The sequence below is a fragment of the Nycticebus coucang genome, chromosome 3 (genome assembly GCF_027406575.1).
Source record: "Nycticebus coucang isolate mNycCou1 chromosome 3, mNycCou1.pri, whole genome shotgun sequence".
Taxonomy (NCBI): Eukaryota; Metazoa; Chordata; class Mammalia; order Primates; family Lorisidae; genus Nycticebus; species Nycticebus coucang.
Genome location: NC_069782.1, coordinates 98861098 through 98882918, shown reverse-complemented (window position 1 = coordinate 98882918; position 21821 = coordinate 98861098). Strand labels below are relative to the sequence as shown.

The following is a 21821-nucleotide window of genomic DNA, read 5'->3' as shown; positions in this document are numbered from 1 at the left end:
GGGAAGAGAATCGCTTAAGCCCAAGAGTTTGAGGTTGCTGTGAGCTGTGATGCCATGGTATTCTACACACACAAAAATAAAATTATAAAAGTAAACATGGAATTGTTTCTTTGGCTCCATACATGCTAATCTACAAGAAAGGTGCTATTGTAAACATCAAGGAAAGGGGTACTGTTCAAAAGGCATGCCATACAAATGTGTTACCATGTCAAAACTGGAATGATCTCCAGTGTTATCCAGCATGCTGTTTACATCATTGTAAACAAATAAGGGCAAGATTCTTGCAGAGAAGGTTAATGTTTTTACTGAGCATATTAAGCATTCTGAGAGCCAAAATAGTTTCCTGGAATGTGAAGCTTCACAGAAAATGATCGGAACAGGAAGGAAGGCAAAAAGAAAGGTACCTGGATTCAACTGAAGCTATAGTCTGCTCCATCCAGATAAGCACGCTTTGTGAGAACCAGTGGAAATAGGCCTGAGCTGCCAGAACCTATTTCCTATGAATTTGTGGCACAGTTTGTATAGCAGGCTTTGTGACAGCCAATGGAGAGGACTCTGACCTGCTGGAACCTATTCCCTGTGAATTCAAGGCATAATAGGTATAAAAATTGAAAAGCTACTATAAAGGGCAACACCTATTGCTCAGTGAGTAGGGCATTGGCCCCATATGCCGAGGGTGGCATGTTTGAACCCACCCCCCAGCCAAACTGCAACAACAACAACAAAATAACTGGGCATTGTGGTGGGCGCCTGTAGTCCCACCTACTCAGGAGGCTGAGGCAAGAGAATCGCCTAAACCCAAGAGCTGGAGGTTGCTGTGAGCTGTGATGCCATAGCACTTTACCCAGGGCAACAAAGTGAGACTCTGTCTCTAAAGGAAAATAATATTTGGATATATTGATAACTTGAAGTCTTAGTATAAGAGTGATAATTCAACCGTGAAACAATTATTTCAAATTCAGCTATCAGTATAATAGAAATATAGACCTACGTATACACTGCCTTACATAACACACACACATGTATGCACATAAATATAGTATTTAGCCTTTGTAATCAGAGATCATAGGCAAGTTACCTGGAATTTCTGAGCTTCGCCTACAAAACAGAGACTATCAACTAGCAAAATTATGAGGTTGAGTTCATGTATCTAAAGTACTTAACCCACTGTATGGCAGATGTACAGGTTCAGTACTTGATTATGGGTTGTAGTAGCAACTAGCTAATAGATTAACATTGAAAAAACAAATCGACAGTAAAAATCATTAAAAGCATGTTCAAAGCTCTTAAACATAGGAGCAAATAACAATGGCCTAATACGATGCTACATTTCAGCAAAGTATAATTGTTAGTATTCATAATAGTAGCCTTTGAAAGTTAAAGTTTCTGTATATTCAATTCCAGATCTAGTAAACCAGTGTATTTTATTTAACATACTTTACTTTTTTTTTTGACTCAGAGTCTCAAGTTGTTGCCCTGGGTAGAGTGCTGTGGTGTCACAGCTCACAGCAACCTCTAACTCCTGGGCTGAAGCAATTCTCTTGCCTCAGCCTCCCAAGTAGATGGGACTAGAGGCGCCCGCCACAATGCCTGGCTATTTTTTTGTTGTAGTTGTCATTGTTGTTTGGCAGGCCTATGCTGGATTCGAACCTGCCAGCTCTGGTGTATGTGGCTGGCACCTTAGCTGCTTGAGCTATAGGCACTGAGCCAGTGCTTTTTTGTTATGAGACAGAGTCTCACTGTGTTGCCCTCAAGTGTTGTGGCATAACAGCTCACAGCACCCTCTAACTCTTGGGCTTAAGTGATTCTCTTGCCTCAGCAGCTTCCCAAGTAGCGGGGACTACCACCATCCGCCATAATGCCCAGCTATTTATTGGTTGCAGTGTTATTGTTGTTTAGCTGTCCCGGGGTGGGTTTAAACCCACCAGCCTTGGTGTATGTAGCCGGCGCCTTACTCACTGAGCTACAGGAGCCACCTTATTTAATATACTTCATGCCAAGAAAAATTTTCTTGTGACTTGGGTTAATTATGTTAGGTAATTTGTGTTCATTCAATCTTGCTTATGGTCAAATCAGAGTCTTGGTTTGTCATCCAGGGTGGAGTGCAGTAGTGCAGTGGTATTATCATTACCCACTGCAACCTCAAATTTCTGTGCTCCAGTGTTCCTCTTGCTTTAGTCAACCAAATATGTAGGATGATGGACATGAGCCAACATGCCCAGCTCTTTTTTTCTTTTTGCTGTTTGTTTCTCATAGGTTACGAGGTATTTATTTATTTATTTTAAATAGAGATGGTGTCTCAGTCTATTGCTCAGGGTGGAGTATAGTGGCATGATCACGACTTACAGCAGCCTGGAAATCTTAGGATTGAGTGAGGCACCCAACAAACTAGGACTATAGGTGAACGCCACCATGCCTGGCTCGTTTTTTTGTTTGTTTTTTTTTTTTGAGACAGAGTCTTACTAATGTTGTCCTCAGTAGAGTACTATGGCATCACAGCTCACAGCAACCTTAAACTCTTGGGTTTAAGGATTCTCTTACCTTAGCCTCCCAAGTATCTCTTACTTTAGCCTCCCAAGTAGCTGGGACTATGGGCGCCCACCACAATGCCCAGCTATTTTTTTGTTGCAGTTGTTGTTGTTTAGCTGGCCAAGGCTGGGTTCAAACCCGCCCGCCTGGGTGTTCGTGGCTGTTGCTGTAACCACTGTGCTACAGGCACCGAGGCATCCTGGTTAGTTTTTGTTGTTGCTGTTGTTAGTTGTTTTTGTTGTTATTATTATAGGCCCTATTATAGGTTGAGGGAGAGCCTCAAAAATTGGTGGCTCACACCTGTAATTCTAGCCTTTTGGGAGGCCAAGGTGAGTGGATTGCTTGAGCTCACAAGTTTGAGACCAGCCTGAGCCATAGCAAGATCCTATCTCTAAAAATAGCCGGGCATGTGGTGTGTGCCTGTAGTCCAAGCTACTTGGGAGGCTGAGGCAAGAGAATCGCTTAAACCTAACAGCTAGAGGTTGCTGTGAGCTGTGACACTACAGTACTCTACTGAGGGTGACATAGTGAAAGTCCGTCTAAAAATAAATAAATAAATAAATAAATAAATAAAAGTTGGGTGGCTCCTGTGGCTCAGTGAGTAGAGCACTGGCCCCATATACTGAGGGTGGTGGGATCAAATCTACTCCGGCCAAACTGTAGCAAAAAATAGCTGGGCATTGTGATGGGCGCCCACGGTGCCAGCTACTCGGGAGGCTGAGGCAGGAGAATCGCCTAAGCCTAAGAGTTGCAGGTTGCTGTGAGCTGTGATGCCACAGCACTCTACCGAGGGCAACAAAATGAGACTCTGTCTCTAAAAAAAAAAAATAATAATAAAAATAGCCAGATGTTGTGGTTGGCACCTGTAGTCAACAGCTGCTGGGGAGGCTGAAGCAGAATTGCTTGAGCCCAAGAGTTTGAGGTTGCTGTGAGCTATGACACCATACTAATCTACTGAGGGTGACAAAGTGAGAGTCTGTCTCAATAAAGAGAAAAGAATAAAGAAAAAAGAAAAGTTAGCCTGGCAGGTGCCCATAGTCCCAGTTAATTGGGAGGCTGAGGCAGGGAGATCACCTGAACCCAGTAGTTTCAGGTTGGTGGGAGCAAGGCTGACACCATGGCACTCTAGGGCAACAGAGTAAGATTCTGCCTCAAAAATAGAAAAATTGAAATACTTGTTTTTCACATTTTTATTATTTGAATAGCAGAATCTTTTCCAAATAAAGTATAGTTATATCAGCAACCCTAACTGTCAAGTTTTATTAGTCTGTATTTCTTTTTAGGCGTCAGATACAGCCATCTTTACCTAGAGATTAGTTCTTTGTTTATACTCTTGTCTTTAGTTGTTATTTAAAAACGGAATGTAGTTGTCTTTTCAAGTTTTTGGTGGTGTTCCTTTAATTCATTGTGCTTTTAATAGACCTCTTGGCCTTTTCCACATTGATTTACTTTTAAGTTCAGCTCCTTTATTTATTTATTTATTTATTTATTTTTTTGTAGAGACAGAGTCTCATCGTACCGCCCTTGGGTAGAGTGCCGTGGCGTCACACGGCTCACAGCAACCTCTAACTCTTGGGCTTACGCTATTCTCTTGTCTCAGCCTCCCGAGCAGCTGGGACTACAGGCGCCCGCCACAATGCCCGGCTATTTTTTTGTTGCAGTTTGGCTGGGGCTGGGTTTGAACCTGCCACCCTCAGCATATGGGGCCGGCGCCCTACTCACTGAGCCACAGGCGCCGCCCAAGTTCAGCTCCTTTAAAAGTTGTTTCTTAGGAAAAAGGAAATTATCCTTCCCCCACCCTCTAATTTTGTACGAAGTGATCCTTTAAAATGTCAATGTCGAGTCTAAGCATAGTTACTCATTCCTGTAATACCAGCACTTTGGGAGGCTGAAGTGAGACATTTGCTTGAATCCAGGAATTTAAGACCAGCATCTCAGCAGTGTGAAGGGGGAGGATCCCTTGAGCCCAGGAGTTTGAGGCTGCAGTATGCTGCTATCAGGCTGTTACAGTCCAGCCACGGTGACAGAGTAAGACCCTGTCTCTTAAAAAAAAACAAAGTTCCAAGAAACTTATTCCCTTATTTACATAATAATCAGGTATTGATTTTTTTTTTTTTTTCTAATTTTTTCACTTACTGTATTGGCAAAGTTTTTTTTTTTAAGTTTGGTGTTACACATGTTGGCAGTGTTTATAAGGACAAAAGTACTCACACTGTTGGTAGATGTGCAAATTGTGCAACTTCTTTGAAAAGAAATTCAAATCTCCTTCTTTCTGTAGGATAAGGGCCTTTCCAGGATATTCCTCATATTCTCATATGTGAAGAATTATAGCTGAGTCTTTTCTTCCCCCAGCCACTGATTGAAGTAAATTTCAGTATTTAAAACATGCAGGCTCGGCACCTGTAGCTCAGTGAGTAGGGCACCCGCCACATACACCAAAGCTGGCAGGTTCAAGCCCAGCCCAGGCTTGCTAAACAACAATGACAACTGTAACCAAAAAATAGGCGTTGTCTTGGGTGCCTGTAGTCCCAGCTACTCAGGAGGCTGAGGCAAGAGAATCACTTAAGCCCAAGAGTTTGAGGTTGCTGTTAGCTGTAACACCACAGCATCCTACTGAGGGCAACATAGTGAACTCTGTCTCAAAAAACAAAAAAATAAATAAAACGCATGCCAAAAGGCCAGGCACAGTGGCTCACGCCTGCGCTCTGGGAGGACCAGGCATGTGGATGGCCTGCGCTCACTAGTTCAAGACCAGCCTGAGCCAGAGTGAGACCTTGTCTCTAAAAATAGCCAGGCATCGTGGTGAGCACCTGTGGTCCCAGCTACTTGGGAGGCTGAGGCAAGAGAATCACTTGAGCCCAAGTTTGAGATTGCTGTAAGCTATAAATGCCACAGCATTCTATGAAGGGCAACAAACTGAGACTCTGTCAAAAAAAAAAAAAAACTTGGCTTTTTAAAGTATGCTTCGTTGGAAAGCTATTTTAAAATCCACTTGTGTTCAAATCTAAACAATCTATGACATTTGATTGTGGGGCACCTGCTCAAGAATTACTCAAATTCCATCTTATGAGTCAAAGGTTGCTGCGCTTCCCTGAGTCCCAGCACTCACAGTTTATATGAGTATATTTCCTATGACGCACCAAAAATAGTTAACTTCTCCAAAACAGATGATTAAATTATGGCAGGTGATCGTGTCTGCTACACTGCCTGGTCCTAGGCTATGGTGAGTGCCAGTGACATTCATCATAGTGGGGTTTTTTTTGTTTTTTTTTTTTTTGAGACTGAGTCTCACTTTGTCACCTTTGGTAGAGTACTATGGCATCATAGCTCATAGCAACCTTCAGGTATTGATTTTTATTATTTACATAGAAAGGGAACCTTTGCATTTTGTTTTCACATAGATTTTTGTATTTAATTTTGATGTAAGTATACTTGATCCAGAAGTTTACTATAGGAAGAATAAAAAAAATTTATTTTTTTCTACAGTGTATAAACCTGATTGAAGGACATTCAAAAATACTAATTTGGTAGCACTTTCCCTTTTACATTCTGTATTAATCATAATTTTCTCAAGTGCACAGTTCCAACTGAGGAAGAACTGCTTTTATTCACATCTTTTCTGGAGCTGGGGTTGAAATTATTTCAAAGGGTCTTCTGTAATGAGTCATAAAAACTACACACAAAAAAAGAAATAAAGGTAACAGATACTAGTGATTTATTCAAAGCATTGACTATACCCACTTCATAAAAAATTTTCATGTCTTTGCAAAATCTACAGCTCATTAATTTACTTTTTTCAACTTCTTACTATGTAGAATTATATATAACTTCAGAATTGAGTGAATGTTTGCATAACCTTTGATGTTAAGACTGTGCATTCACTACTTGTATCTGTTTTTCAGTCCTAGTTGTGACATGATGGAACTAAGGCGCCGTTATCAGAATTTGTACATACCTAGTGACTTTTTTGATGCTCAGTTTACATGGGTGGATGCTTTCCCTTTGTCAAGACCATTTCAGCTGGGAAATTACTGCAATTTCTATGTAATGCACAGAGAAGTAGAGTCCTTAGAAAAAAATGTGGCCATTCTTGATCCACCAGATGCTGACCACTTATACAGTGCAAAGGTTTGTATTCCACTGTGATATACAGCTTAAATGTTTTAAAGCAACAATTGATAGTAAGGTGATACTTAGAGATAATCTTCACAAAGTGGTTATTTGATGTAAGAAATACTTGTTTTCTTGGCTAATTCTTTTTTAGTTATTTAAATAATTTAACCTCTCTTTGCCTTACCTCTTAAGCTGTAAAACTATATTATTTTGACATTCTAAACTTCATAAAAATGTAAAGATGAAATTGATATTATTGAGATTTTTTGGAATGTTATATAACATTGGGTAGGCTTAGGGTGAACGCACTCAATCTTTTGGATAATATTTACTATATTGCATATAGTCAATAGTTTTGTATTTCAAACATAATGTTATCAAGAAAACATTACTTGAAAAGTTAAAACTAAATAATCATAAGTTACTTAAAACCGTTTCTGCTATAGCTTTTTACTTTTTTACTTTCCATTATTGTACAAAATTTCAGATATGTAATATGTAAAGATAATTAGTAGTGCTTCTCATTTTTTTACATTACTTTAGACTTTTGACAGGATTGAATTATTTGACTATAATAGGTAATGCTGATGGCTAGCCCTAGTATGGAAGATTTGTATCATAAGTCATGTGCTCTTGCTGAAGACCCACAAGAACTTCGAGATGGATTTCAACATCCTGCTAGACTCGTAAAGGTAAAGTGGCACATTTATTTTAACTTTAGGAGTATATTCACTTTACTTAGTTTTCACTGTATATACTATAAAATTTAAAACCCTTTGTTTTTCATTTTGTCGATAAGTTTAGTAACTTAATTTCAGTGTTGTTAAAGCACCTAACTTGATAATGTAGTTTTTCTTATTTCAGATTATAACTTATTTGTACATTATTAGTTAAACTATCATTGTAATGTTTTATATTTGTAGCATAGTAAGATCTTAGTAGTAACGGACTTCAGGGTGTCTTTGGATGCTGTTAAAGTTTGAATTATAGCTTGTTTCTTTAAAAGAACTCTATCTGAAGAAATATTTTAGAAGGATGAGTTATGATGTGTAAATCCTATTCCATTGCTGAAATGCAGTGTGGAACACGATGAACTGAACTCTTCCTTGACTGACAGATACCAGAGGTAGTAAAAATGATATTGGAAAGGTTTGTACCTTTCCTTTTCAAGTATTTTATTTATAATTTATAGGTTGTGTAATATATGTAAATGATTCTTTGTTTTGAATTAGTTTTTAGTGGGCATGAAAGGCAAGGATGAAGCTATGGCCATTGGAGGCCACTGGTCTCCTTCGTTGGATGGACCAGACCCAGAAAAAGATCCCTCTGTGTTGATTAAGACTGCTATTCGTTGTTGTAAGGCTCTGACAGGCATTGATCTAAGTGTATGCACACAATGGTAAGTACCAATTCATTTCTTGATTGGAAATATTTTCCGAATAGTTTATGTAGATGTTCTTGTCAATCAGCCTTTTTATCCCCCTTATTTTAGCCACCCTGGTCATGCAGGTAATCTCAAAGGAGAATTCCCATTTGTAGCAAAGTTTATTGGTGCCAAAATGTTTTGGGGAAAAAGGATTAAGAACTCATGAAACTAAACTGAAAATTTAAATGTTTTGTTATGCTGTATTTTGGAAGTTGGATGTATGTTGAAAATACTTTTCATTTCATGCATAGCTGGAGAAGATCGTCAAGAGAACTTCATTTCATTATAATTCGTTTGTTATAAAATGATGTAGTTGCTGATGATTTTTGTTCAGCCATATTTTCTCTTGAGGCTTATTTGTCCTGTGTATTTTAGTATTATTTCTTGTGACTTAATTGAGAATATTCTTTTTTAGCACTTGAAATCCGAACAGCTATCCAGCTTCTTCAGGTATTCTCTAAAATGTGGGTAGCTCTATAAACAAACTTGAAAATGCCTTGGGGGAACATATTCTTCTTTTAACCAATAAAATATTGTACAAATGTACCAAAAGAGGAACTATGGCTTCTATAATTTTTTTTTCTTTAGACCAACCTCAAGTTCTTGCAGCAAAATTTCTTTACTTGATGTGCTACAAGTGAACTAGGGTCTTTAAAATGTATTTTAGAATTTTTTTTCCAACATGCTTCTTCCCTTGCAACAGGTACCGTTTTGCAGAGATTCGCTACCATCGCCCTGAGGAGACCCACAAGGGGCGTACAGTTCCAGCTCATGTGGAGACAGTGGTTTTATTTTTCCCGGATGTTTGGCATTGCCTTCCCACCCGCTCAGAGTGGGAAACCCTCTCCCGAGGATACAAGCAGCAGCTGGTCGAGAAGCTTCAGGGTGAACGCAAGGAGGCTGATGGAGAACAGGCACTGAACGCTAATCCCTTTTTCTATTTCCGCTTCTCACAGGCACAGGAACACAGGCACAAATGCACACCACACACTACATAACAAACACACATGGAGGAACATACTGGTAACAGCGACTGGTAATCCAGCTTTCAGCAGGATAGTTATATGTTCTTTTCTCTTAAAAATTCTGTCCTCTATGCGAACTTTAAAGAGTGCTGAGACCTTTTCAAAGGAAAATAAGTTGTGCTTAAATTGCACAGAATTTTGTTTTTATCATAGGTCTAGTTGCTGGAATCTGGGACCAGTTGTTGAACAAGATTCAGTATTTTAAGCCATTTTAAACATTTTGCCATTTTCTAAAATTTAAAAAATTTTCTCTTTCACGGTCATCAGTTCTAGTCATGGATATTTGAAATTGGACAACCACAAGTCTGAGAGCTTTGAGATTTCAGGCTATGTGGCAACGTCTTTGGTACATTTCAAAGGTCTGACTAAATCAATTTTTGGGTGGCTTGAAAATTGAGGCAAGATCACACACTGTGTGGTTAGTGGAGACCGGCAGTGTCTGTGCATCCCGATATCCTTGTGCTGTAATTTATCACCCTTTTGTGTTTCACAGATCTGGCTTTGATTGGCTGGTGAGTGTCTTTGTGATCAGTTAAAAGTGGTAGAGTGTATGTACGTGGACTTGCCTAAACAATAACTTTAGGAGAAGACTATCTGAAACATTTGTGACCTTGCACAGATCAGCAACAGACTTTTAAAATACATGACCTTTATTTTAAGGTTTCATGGTAGTAATTGTACTCTTAACTTTGTGTATCAGGATGAAGAAGAGAAGGATGATGGTGAAGCTAAAGAAATTTCCACTCCAACCCATTGGTCTAAACTTGATCCAAAGACAATGCAGGTAATTTTGAAAGTGATGGTTAATGTGTAATCTCTGAAGCCATTCAAAATGAAGTCCATTGACTTTATATATACAGTAGAATATATACATAGTTGATCACCTCCCTATATTGACCACCTCCTTCAGTTGACCTAATTTTAATAGACCTGACGTGCACCACATATACATAGCAGTACAGTAGGCCTAGTTCCTTATGTTAACCAGTTTGTTTCAGTTCCTTACGTGGTCAACTTAAGGAGGTTCTACTGTATATGTAAAATATGTTTATACATGTGTTTTTGTGCATGTATCAATTAAACAAAAGACAACTTTTAAAATCATTTTAGCCAATATCTGAATGCTTCTACTATACACAGACCTGTGGTGTGAGCAACATTATGTTCTGGTTTGGGAACTGACGAAGAAAGTTGAATTTTTCTTTTTTTTTTTCTAGAGACAGAGTCTCACCTCATTGCTCTCAGTAGAGTGCTGTGGTGTCGCAGCTCACGGCAACCTCCAGCTCCTGGGCCTAGGAGATTCTCCTGCCTCAGCCTCCCAAGCAGCTGGGACTATAGGTGCCCACCACAATGCCTGGCCATTTCTCTTTTGTTGTTGCAGTTTGTCCGGGGCCGGGTCTGAACCCGCCACCTTCATTCAGTACATGGGCCAGCACCCTGCTCACTGAGCCACAGGCACCCCCCTGAAAGTTGAATTTTTGCACTCGAGAAACTTGTGGGGTAGTGGGCGTGGTGCTTCACTCCGGTAATCCTACCATTCTTGAGGGGTGGAGGCAGGTGGATTGCTTGAGCTTAGAAGTTTGAGATTAGCCTGAGCCAAAATGAGACCCGGCTCTAAGAAAAAAAAAAACAACAGGTGTTGTGGCAGGTGCCTGTAGTCACAGCTACTTGGGAGACTGAGACAAGAGGATGGTTAGTGCCCAAGAGATTTTTTTTTTTTTTTTTTTTGGAGACAGCCTCACTTTGTCATCCTCAGTAGAGTGCCCTGGCGTCATAGCTTACCGCATCCTCAAACTCTTGGTCTCAAGTGATTCTCTACAGATACCTGCCATAATGCCTGCCTGGCTATTTTTAGAGGCGGGATCTGGCTTGAGCTCCAGACATCTGCCCGCCTGAGACTCCCAGAGTGCTAGGATTATATGTGTGAACCACTGCACCCAGCCTGTGCCCAAGAGTTTGAGGTTGCTGTGAGCTGAGAAGCCATGGGGGTCTACCAAGGGTGAGAAAGCAATACTCTGTCTCAAAAAAAAAAAAAAAAAGGAAACTTTAAAAGGAAGGGACAGAAACATGAAAACTGTGATCTGGTTTTTAAAATAAATTCAAAAGTAAAATGTAGATTGACATACATATAAACTGCAAAGGAAAAAATTATTTACAAGCCTCTTTTGAAAATCTTTGGTTAACCTGTACTAGTTTTTCTTTCCAGTGTCTTTTGATCTGCTATCTTTTTGTCGTTTTGCATCTCTTGGCTTGTAATGTGACTATAGATTTATGGTCAGAAGGTCAGAAGATGATCTCACTTGCTTTTGTAGCTTATGTAACCCTTTAACTTCTTACCTGAAGGTAGTTTTTCTTCTTTGTTATGGGGTGGAGGCAGGTGGATTGCTTGAGCTTAGGAGTTTGAGACTAGCCTGAGCCAAAATGAGACCCGGCTCTAAAAAAAAAAAAGCAAAAAAAACCAAACAGGATTTCTCAAGCAATCCACCAAAGAACTTTGGTTCTTTAACCCGTATCACTTTTCTTTTTTTTTTTTTTTTTAGAGACAGGGTCTCACTTTATGGCCCTTGGTAGAGTGCCGTGGCCTCACACAGCTCACAGCAACCTCCAACTCCTGGGCTTAAGCGATTCTCTTGCCTCAGCCTCCCGAGTAGCTGGGACTACAGGCACCCGCCACAACACCTGGCTATTTTTGGGCTGCAGTTTGGCCGGGGCCGGGTTTGAACCCGCCACCCTCGGTATATGGGGCCGGCGCCTTACCGACTGAGCCACAGGCGCCGCCCAACCCGTATCACTTTTTTAATAAGTATGGAACATTTATCTTAAGAATATTTGGATGGGGTGGCGCCTGTGGCGCAAAGGAGTAGGGTGCCGGCCCCATATACCGGAGGTGGTGGGTTCAAACCTAGCCCTGGCCAAAAACTGCAAAAAAAAGAATATTTGGATGGGCTTGGTGCTATAGCCAGCCACATACACTGAGGCTGTCAGATTCGAACCAGGCACCGAGCCAACTAAACAGCAATGACAACTGCAACAAAAAATAGTTGAGTGTTATGGCAGGCGCTTATAGTCCCAGCTACTTGGGAAACTGAGGCAAGAGAATCACTGAAGCCCAAGAATTTTGAAGTTGCTGTGAGCTTGATGCCACGGCACTCTACCCAGGTTGAGAACTTGAGACTCTGTCTCAAAAAAAAAAAAAAAAGAGAGAGAATATTTGGAGGCTGTTGTGGTGGATCAGGCCTATAATGAGTACAGTACTCATTACATACTATCCTCTAGTTCAGCAGTTCTCAACCTATGGGTCACGACCCCTTTGTAAGAATGAAAATATATTTCAGCATTAGGAAGGTTGAGAGCCATTGCTCTAGTTCAATTCCAACACCATCTACCTGGAGGTTGATGTCAGTCCTGCAGGTTAAGGACTCAAGACCAAGACCATTAGCCCTCAGGGTGACCAAGGTAGGTGGATTTCCTGAGCTCATGGATTTGATACCAGCCTGAGCCAGAGTGAGACCCCGTCTCTAAGAGTAGCTGGACGTTGTGGTGGGCACCTGTAGTCCTAGCTACTTGAGAGGCAGAGGCAAGAGTTGCTTAAACCTAAGAGTTTGAGGTTGCTGTGAGCTATGATGCTATGGCACTCTACCGAGGGTAACAAACTGAGACTGTTGTCTCAAAAAAAAAAAAAGGAACATTTGGTATTTTTGTATTACTTTCAAGTTTACTTCAACAACATTTCAAGATTGCTTTAACAACATCAGGTTTCGTATAGAGTACCATAAATTCAGTCCTGTGTCTCAGGAATTTTTTTACATCTATGGCTTTGCTATTAAGTTCCTTGTTTTAAAGCTTGCATTTCTTTTTATTATAAATATAGTACATACTTATTTTTAAAAATGGGATACATGCAGAAATAGAAGAAAGAATTACTCAACCTATCAGTTATAACCGTTCCTAAGTTTTTTTCTGACTACAACTTAGTGATTGGTTGGTTGGTTGTTGTACATTAAAGTTAGTATCGCATCCTTTTGAGTTAAGCTTTTCTGTGTAGTTATTTTTGAATATTCTATACTATTCCATCTGATAAGATGTAGCAGTATTTTTTGGGTATTACTGTACTGTTATAAGATATTTAGATTTTTTTACATTTTTTTTAATTTATTTTTTTAAGACAGTTTCTTTGTGTTGCCCTCGGTAGAGTGCCATGGCGTCTTAGCTCACAGCAACCTCAAACTCCTGGGCTTAAGCGATTCTCTTGTCTCAGCCTCCCAGGTAGCTGTGACTATAGGCGCCTGGTTATTTTCTGTTGCAGTTATCGTTGTTGCTTAACTGGTCTGGGCTAGGTTCAAACCTGCCAGCCTTGATGTATGTGGCTGATCCCATAACCACTGTGCTATGGGCTCTGGGTCAGATATTTAGATTTTTTTTTTTTCTTTTTAACAATTTTGTGAAATGCTGTATTTGTTCTGATCTTTGGGCCCAATTCATTGTTCTTTGGCAAATCAGAACTATTTGCAATCTGAGACGATTTCTATGAAGGGATAGATTCTTATTGTATAGAGTACTATACACAAATCTGTAGTTTGTGGGCCGGGTGTGATGGCTCACACCTGTAATCCTAGCACTCTGGGAGGCCAAGATGGGTGGATTGCCTGAGCTTATGGGTTCGAGATCAGCCTAAGCCAGAGTGAGACCATGTCTTTAAAAATAGTCGGGCGTGGGCGGCGCCTGTAGCTCAGTTGGTAGGGCGCCGGCCCCATATACCAAGGGTGGCGGGTTCAAACCCAGCCCCGGCCAAACTGCAACCAAAAAAAAAAAAATAGCCGGGCGTTGTGGCGGGCGCCTGTGGTCCCAGCTACTTGGGAGGCTGAGGCAAGAGAATCGCTTAAGCCCAGGAGTTGGAGGTTGCTGTGAGCTGTGTGAGGCCACGGCACTCTACTGAGGGCCATAAAGTGAGACTCTGTCTCTACAAAAAAGAAAAAAAAAAAGTCGGGCGTTGTGGAAGGTGCCTGTAGTCCCAGCTACTTGGGAGGCTGAGGCAAGAAAATCACCTTGAGCCCAAAGAGTTTGAGGTTGCTGTGAGCTATGACACCATGGGACTCGACCAAGAGCAACAAAGTGAGATTCTGTCTCAAGAAAAAAAAAAAATTTCCAAAAATATTCTATTATTTTGCACTTTCACAAGGATTATATAGTTGTGCAAGTTCTCTTTCACCAGATTTTACAAAATCAGACAAAAGATAATTTTAGTTCTCTTTTTCAGTGTCCCATTTTCTTTTTCTGTTTTTATACTCTATATATTTAGGTAAATGATCTCCGAAAAGAGTTAGAAAGTCGAGCTCTTAGTTTGAAAGGATTAAAATCCCAGTTAATAGCCCGATTGACAAAGCAGCTTAAAGTAGAAGAACAAAAAGAAGAACAGAAGGAATTAGAGAAATCCGAAAAAGAAGAAGAAGAAGAGGATGATAGGAAATCTGAAGATGATAAAGAGGTATGTACTCAATCATTTAAATATACTGTAATGGTATTAGTATTGGTATCTAGGCGTCCTTGGAATGACCTAAGTTTAAGTTGTATATATGTGTATATACTTTAAGGTATAATTTTTATACAACAAAATTCAAACTTTTTTGAATAGTTCTTTTAGTTTTGATGAGTGCTTTTGGTTTTTTAAGCGTCAATGAAGATACAAAACATTTCTATATAAGCTGGGCACAGTGGCTCACACCTGTAATCCCAGCACTTGGAAGGCCCAGGTGGGTGGATTGCCTGAACTCACAGGTTTGAGATCAATCTCAGCCAGAGCAAGAGTTCGTTTCTAAAAAATAGCTCGTCAAGGCCGTGCCTGTGGCTCAAAGGAGTAGGGCGCCAGCCCCATATGCCGGAGGTGGTGGGTTCAAACCCAGCCCTGGCCAAAAACAGCAAAAAAAAAGCTTGGCATTGTGGTGGGCACCTGTAGTTCCAGCTTACTTGGGAGGCTGAGGTGAGAGAATCGCTTAAGCCCAGGAGTTTGAGGTTGTTGTGAGCTATGACGCCATTGCACTCTACCAAGGGTGACAAAGTGAGACTTTTGTCTCCAAATAAATAAATAAAACATTTCTACATAAATAGCACAGAGATTGAGTTCAAGTATAGTACTTATCCCAGAATCTTACTATTTCTGTTTGATTCTTCTTTAAAACTGAGACTATTTTTTTCAAGCTGTTTTATGTCTAATAAAAAACTGATGGATGCACCTGTTGACATATTTTCTCAATTTGAAATGCAGGCATATGAGAAGTGTCTTTTACCACCATTAATTGAATCAACCACATAATGTGTTTCCTAATGTTACGTGTTGTCACATTTACATCATTATTATGAGGAAAAACTCAGACTTTGTTTTTCCTTTGCTCTTACCCCACATTAACGATGATCAATAACTTCCATGACGCCAAAATATGTAGGGCTTGGGCGGCGCCTGTGGCTCAAGGAGTAGGGCACCGGTCCCATATGCTGGAGGTGGCGGGTTCAAACCCAGCCCCGGCCAAAAAAAAAAAAAAAATATGTAGGGCTTTCTCCCCACCTATAAGCAAGCAGTTCTGTGGCAGACACAGCTAGGTGTCCTCTAGTTCAAGTCCATCACCATCTACTTGGAGGTTAATGTTAATCCTGCAGGTTAAGGACTCAAGACCCAACACTACCTTTACATACCAGTCCCAGTCACAAGTCTGGGCCTCTGGAACTTTTGACCAATCAGCTTCAAGTTGGGATTCCCACACCCCTTTTCTTTGGACTGATTAATTTGCTTGAGCGTACATTTATGCCGTTTATCATAAAGGATACTACAAAGGATATATATGAAAACATGTGTAGGGCAAGATACAGAGGAAGAGATGTGGAACTTCAATGCTTACTCCAGTCAAGCTATCCTCTCATGTTCTATTATCCAGGTGTTCTCTGAGATCTGGATAGCAGGTTTTTGGGTTTTATGGAGACTTCATTACATAGAAGTAGACATGATTTTTTTTTTTTTTTTGAGGCAAAGTCTCACTCTATTGCCCTTGGTAGAGTGCTGTGGCATCATAGCTCACAGCAACCTTTAACTCTTGGGCTCAACCAATTCTCTTGCCTCAGCCTCCCAGTAGCTGGGATTATAGCCATCCAGCTGTTTTTAGAGACCAGGTCTTGCTGTGACTCAGACTGGATCTTGAACTCAAGAGCTCAGGCAATCTACCCACTTTGGCCTCCCAGCAGTCTGGTAAGGGAAGAATGATATTTAGCAGCCACGATGTGCTCCCCGTTATGAGGTTGCTGCTCCTAACCCCTCTCAGTGAACAAAGCTGTGGAATATATATTTATACGTACATATTTACATCTGAATTTATTTTTATGTCTTACGTATATTGAAAGCTGTGAGTTTACATTGGTGTACCTCTAGTTCTTGTGATTATAACTCCACATTCTAGTTTTCTCGCTTTTCATTTGTCTAACTTTCTTATCTAATAATAAGAAACTTGCCTCAAGTGTGGTGGTTTATGCCTGTCATCTTAGTGCTTTGGAAGGCCCACGAAGGAGGATTGCTTGAGGCCAGGAGTTTGAGACCAGTTGCAGCAGTGTAACTAGATGTCCAAAAGAAAAAGCGAAAAAGGAAAAAGAAAGTAAAGTAAAATAAAATAGCTGGGTTTGGTGATGGGTGCTTGTACCCCTAGCAATTCTGGAGGCTGAGGCAGCAGGAGGGTCTCTAGAGCCCAGGAGTTGAAGGCCACAGTGAGCTATGATTGAGTTGCTTCTGCAACTGCAAATTAATTAGCTTGAGCAATAGAGCAAGACCCTGTTCCTTTTTATTTTTTATTTATTTTTTAATTTTTTAATTTTATTATTTTTTTTTGGTAGAGACAGAGTCTCACTGTACTGCCCTCGGGTAGAGTGTCGTGGCGTCACACGGCTCACAGCAACCTCTAACTCTTGGGCTTACGCGATTCTCTTGTCTCAGCCTCCCGAGCAGCTGGGACTACAGGCGCCCGCCACAACGCCCGGCTATTATTTTTTGTTGCAGTTTGGCCGGGGCTGGGTTTGAACCCGCCACCTTCGGCATATGGGGCCGGTGCCCTACTCACTGAGCCACAGGCGCCGCCCATTTATTTTTTATTTTTTGAGATAAGAGTCTCACTTTGTTGATGTCAGTAGAGTGCTGTTACATCATAGCTCACAGCAACCTCAAACTCTTAGGCTCAAGTGATTCTCTTGCCTCAACCTCCCAAGTAGCTAGGACTACAGGAGCCTGCCACAATGCCTGGCTATTTTTAGAGATGAGGCCTCAAACTGTCTCAGGCTGGTCTGGAACCCGTGAGCTCAGGCAGTCCACCCACCTCGGCCTCCCAGAGTGCTAGGATTACTGGTGTGAGCCACCATGCCCGGCCAAGACCCTGTCTCTTAAAAGAAAAACATGGCTCCTAGTTGCAGACATCAGTATACTTTTTTTTTTTTTAGACAACAGGGTCTTGTTCTGGCTCCCAAGCTAGAGTGCAATAGTGTTGTCAAACTCAGTGCAACCTCAAACTCCTGGGCTCAAGTGATCCTCCTGTTTCTGCCTCCTGAGTTGCTGAGACATGAACCACCACATCTGGCTAATATTTGTTCCTTCCTTTCTTTCCTTTGTTTCTTTCTTTTTTTTTTTTTTTTTTTTTTTTTTTTAATAGAGACAGGTTCTTGCTTTTGCTCAGGCTGCTGTCAAACTCCTGGCCTGATCCTTCATCTCAGCCTCCCAAAGTGTTAGGATTATAGGTGTGAGCCACCATGCCTGTGAGCTATGACCCCATAGCACTCTAGGGCGCCGGCCCCATATACCGAGGGTGGCGGGTTCAAACCCGGCCCCGGCTGAACTGCAAACCAAAAAATAGCTGGACGTTGTGGCGGGCGCCTGTAGTCCCAGCAACTCGGGAGGCTGAGGCAAGAGAATTGCTTAAGCCCAGGAGCTGGAGGTTGCTGTGAGCTGTGTGATGCCATGGCACTCTACCGAGGGGCATAAAGTGAGACTCTGTCTCTACAAAAAAAAAATAAAAATAAAAAGTATTATAGTAGCTACGCATGTTGGTAAGCATCTGTACTTGCAGTTCTGCCTCAGACTGGTCTGAACTCATAGCCTCAAGCGATCCTCCTGCCTCTGCCTCCACAAGTGCTAGGATTACAGGTGTAATCCTACTTTCTGTTAAAGATTGATTCTTGGGCTGCATTTATGGCTCAGTGAGTGGGGCACCGGCCCCATATACCAAGGGTGGCAGGTTCAAACCCGGCTCCAGCCAAACTGCAACAACAACAACAAATAGCCGGTGCTCGCTTCGGCAGCACATATACTAAAATTGGAATGATACAGAGAAGATTAACATGGCCCCTGCGCAAGGATGACACGCAAATTCGTGAAGTGTTCCATATTTTTGATTATATCAATGTACATAGCTATGATTTAATAAAAAATATATATATATAACTGGGTGTTGTGGCAGGCGCCTGTAGTCCCAGCTACTCGGAAGGCTGAGGCAAGAGAATCACCTAAGCCCAGAAGTTGGAGGTTGCTATGAGCTACGTGATGCCAGGGCACTCTACTGAGGGCGATAAAGTGAGACTCTGTCTCTACAAAAAAAAAAAAAGGAGAGATTGATTTCTCATTCTTTGTCTATTCAGGTAAAACTTACATACAGTGAAATACAAAATTATTTTAATATTCCAACCCATCTTTTTTGGATTATCTTTTAGCAGGCATGCCTTCCACCTTCCACAGCCACTTCCTGAAGCTGAAGGGTTGATATCAGGGGTTAGATACATGTAGTATGACCTACCAACCCATTAATCACTTTCTGAATGTTGAATGTTAAGTGCATGATACAGAATGCCTATATTCTGGCTCGGCGCCTGGGCTCAAGCAGCTAAGGTGCCAGCCATATATAGCTGAGCTGGCAGAATCTGCCCTCACTTTCTTGGGGGTAAAACCTTGCCTATATTCTGTTAATGTTCTTAAATTGACCTGCTGCACTTCCCATTGAATATCTGTTGGCTATTTTGTGATTTCCTTATTCTCAGGTACATTTTACAACCCCATTGCATCCTTCTGCTTTTTCCCCAACACAGAAACCAGTATCACATAGACTTTGTGGGTTTTCCTGATCCATTTGTTTATTGGTTTGTGGGGATACCTTACCACTTATTTTTGTTTTGAATAAACTTAGGTTGTCAGTTTTGATAGCTCTATTGCTATGTTTCTTAAAATGCAGGATTTCAGAAAGATCCAAAAACTATGCTACTCCCACTGTTTTTTAGAATCCACTAATTTGTGTAATCTCAATATAGGTCATTTTCCCGTCCCACTTTACAAGGCAGTTTTTTATGCTGAAAGCATAAAAGGAGCCACAGTATATATACCCTTAGTATTCCAACATTCTCAACCATTATAGCTGGTATAATCAAGGAAACTTTTTCCCCATACTATATACATTAGATATATATTTACATATTGTACATGGAGGTTTTACCATGCCTTAACATTTAAAATATTTAGGAAGAAGAAAGGAAACGTCAAGAGGAAATGGAACGGCAGCGTCGGGAAAGACGATATATTTTGCCTGATGAACCAGCAATTATTGTACATCCAAATTGGGCTGCAAAAAGTGGCAAGTTTGACTGTAGCATCATGTCTTTGAGTGTCCTTTTGGATTACAGATTAGAAGATAATAAAGAGCATTCATTTGAGGTACTGCTTTTAATTTGGAATTGCATTTATATAACAGCCATACATTGTGATTATTTTAATGTGTCTGTGAAGTGTCTTTGAGTGCTTTCTTTATAGCTTCTGTTTTTGTTGTTTTTCTTGTAATTTAATTCTTGGGGAACATCCTTCAGATGATCTGACTTTTAAGTTACCCACAGTCTGGGTGTGGTGGCTCATGCCTGTAATTCTAGCACTCTAGGAGGCCAGTGCAGAAGGATTGTTGAGTTTGAGACCAGCCTGAGCAAGATCCACACCTTGTCTTTACTAAAAATGGAAAAATTAGCTGAGTGTGGTGGTGGGCAGACTCACTTTTGTGATTGCCTTCCTATGTGTGTTTTATTTTGTTTTGTTTTGTTTTTTGTTTGTTTTTGAGACAATCTCATTTTGTCGCCCTCGGTAGAGTGCCATAGCGTCATAAGCTTACAGCAACCTCAAACTCTTGCCTCAGCCTCCCAAGTAACTGGAACTGCAGGTACCCCCCCATAATGTCCGGCTATTTTTAGAGACAAGCTCTCGCTCTTGCTCAGGTTGGTGTCAAACCTGTGAGAGGGCAATCCTACTCCCCTCGGCCTCCCAAAGTGCTAGGATTACAGGCCTGAGCCAGAGTGGTATATTCTTTTATCAAAATACAAGAATGTTTACTTGCCTGTTTTTTTTTTTTGTTTGTTTGTTTTTTTGAGATAGAGTCTCATTTTGTCACCCTTTGGTAGAGTGCTGTTGTGTCATAGTTCACAGCAACCTCAAACTCTTGGACTCAAGTGATTCTCTTGCCTCAGCCTCCTGAGTAGCTGGGACTATAGGCTCTCTCCACATTGCCTGGCTATTTTTCAAGATGGGGTGTTGCTCTTGCTAAGGCAGGTCTTGAACATGTGAGCTCAGGCAATCCACCTGCCACAGCCTCCCAGAGTAGTAGAATTACAGGCGTGAGCCACCGTATCTGGCCCTCTATTTAGATCCTTTTAAAAATGGGTCTTAGGGTTCGGGCTGTCTCTAGAAAAAAATGACTAAAAATAAAAAGGGTCTTATAACCTATCTTTCTGGGTGGCACCTTTGGCTCAGTGAGTAGGGCACCAGCCCCATGTACCAAGGGTGGCGGGTTCGAACCTGGCCCCAGCCAAACTGCAACAAAAAATAGCTGGGTGTTGTGGCGGGTGCCTGTAGGCCCAGCTACTCGGGAGGCTGAGGCAAGAGAATTGCATAAGCCCAAGAGTTGGAGGTTGCTATGAGCTGTGATGCTATGGCACTCCACAAAGGGCGATAAAGTGAGTCTCTGTCTCAAAAAAAGAAAAAAAGAAAAACTATCTTTCTAGCCTTAACATTTTATATGTAGAAAAGTTAGTATATAGGCTCCATGCCTGTAGCTCAAGCAGCTAAGGTGTCAGCCACGTGTACACAAGAGCTGGCGGGTTCGAATCCCACCCAGGCCTGCCAAACAACAATGACAACTACAACCAAAAAATAGCCGGGCCTTGTGGCAGGCACCTATAGTCCTAGCTACTTGGGAGGCTGAGACAAGAGAATTGCTTAAGCCCAAGAGTTTGAGGTTGCTGTGAGCTGTGGACGCCACAGCTCTCTACAACGGGATAGTGAGACTCTGTCTCAAAAAAAAAACCTGGCTCGGCACCTGTAGTTCAGCGGTTAGGGTCACACACACCAGGGCTGACAGTTTCAAACCCAGCCTGGGCCTCCCAAACAACAATGGCAACTACAACCAAAAAAATAACTGGGCGTTGTGGTGGGCGCCCGTACTCCCAGGCTTGGGAGGCTGAGGCAAGAGAATCACTTAAGTCCAAGAGTTAGAGGTTGTTGTGAGCTATGACGCCACGGCACTCTACCGAGGGTGACATAGTGAAACTCTGTCTCAAAAAAAAAAAACAAACCCAAAACCTTGTAAATGAATAAGTTACATGAAGATTATTGGTTACGTGTGTATGGTAGAAATTTGTATTTTTCCACTCATTTTCAAATTTAGTGTAGCAGCAGGATTATT

General features: G+C 41.3%; 1 protein-coding gene and 2 non-coding genes across 6 annotated transcripts in view; all 3 read left to right on the top strand.

Moving 5' to 3' along the window:
• CCAR1 (cell division cycle and apoptosis regulator 1) overlaps positions 1 to 21821 on the top strand; it is an 80573-nt gene that overhangs the window by 37398 nt on the left and 21354 nt on the right. For all 4 annotated transcript variants that reach the window (XM_053586388.1, XM_053586389.1, XM_053586386.1 and 1 more), the window contains 7 exons: positions 6432 to 6657; positions 7221 to 7334; positions 7875 to 8041; positions 8772 to 8982; positions 9794 to 9877; positions 14393 to 14578; positions 19622 to 19813. In XM_053586388.1, the coding sequence (XP_053442363.1) occupies positions 6432 to 6657; positions 7221 to 7334; positions 7875 to 8041; positions 8772 to 8982; positions 9794 to 9877; positions 14393 to 14578; positions 19622 to 19813 (1180 nt within the window). The remainder of the gene's footprint in view (positions 1 to 6431; positions 6658 to 7220; positions 7335 to 7874; positions 8042 to 8771; positions 8983 to 9793; positions 9878 to 14392; positions 14579 to 19621; positions 19814 to 21821) is intronic.
• LOC128582927 (small nucleolar RNA SNORD98) lies at positions 7680 to 7744 on the top strand. The gene has a single exon (XR_008379338.1). It is a non-coding gene; the product is annotated as a small nucleolar RNA SNORD98 (small nucleolar RNA).
• LOC128582684 (U6 spliceosomal RNA) lies at positions 18399 to 18505 on the top strand. Its single transcript, XR_008379131.1, has one exon. It is a non-coding gene; the product is annotated as a U6 spliceosomal RNA (small nuclear RNA).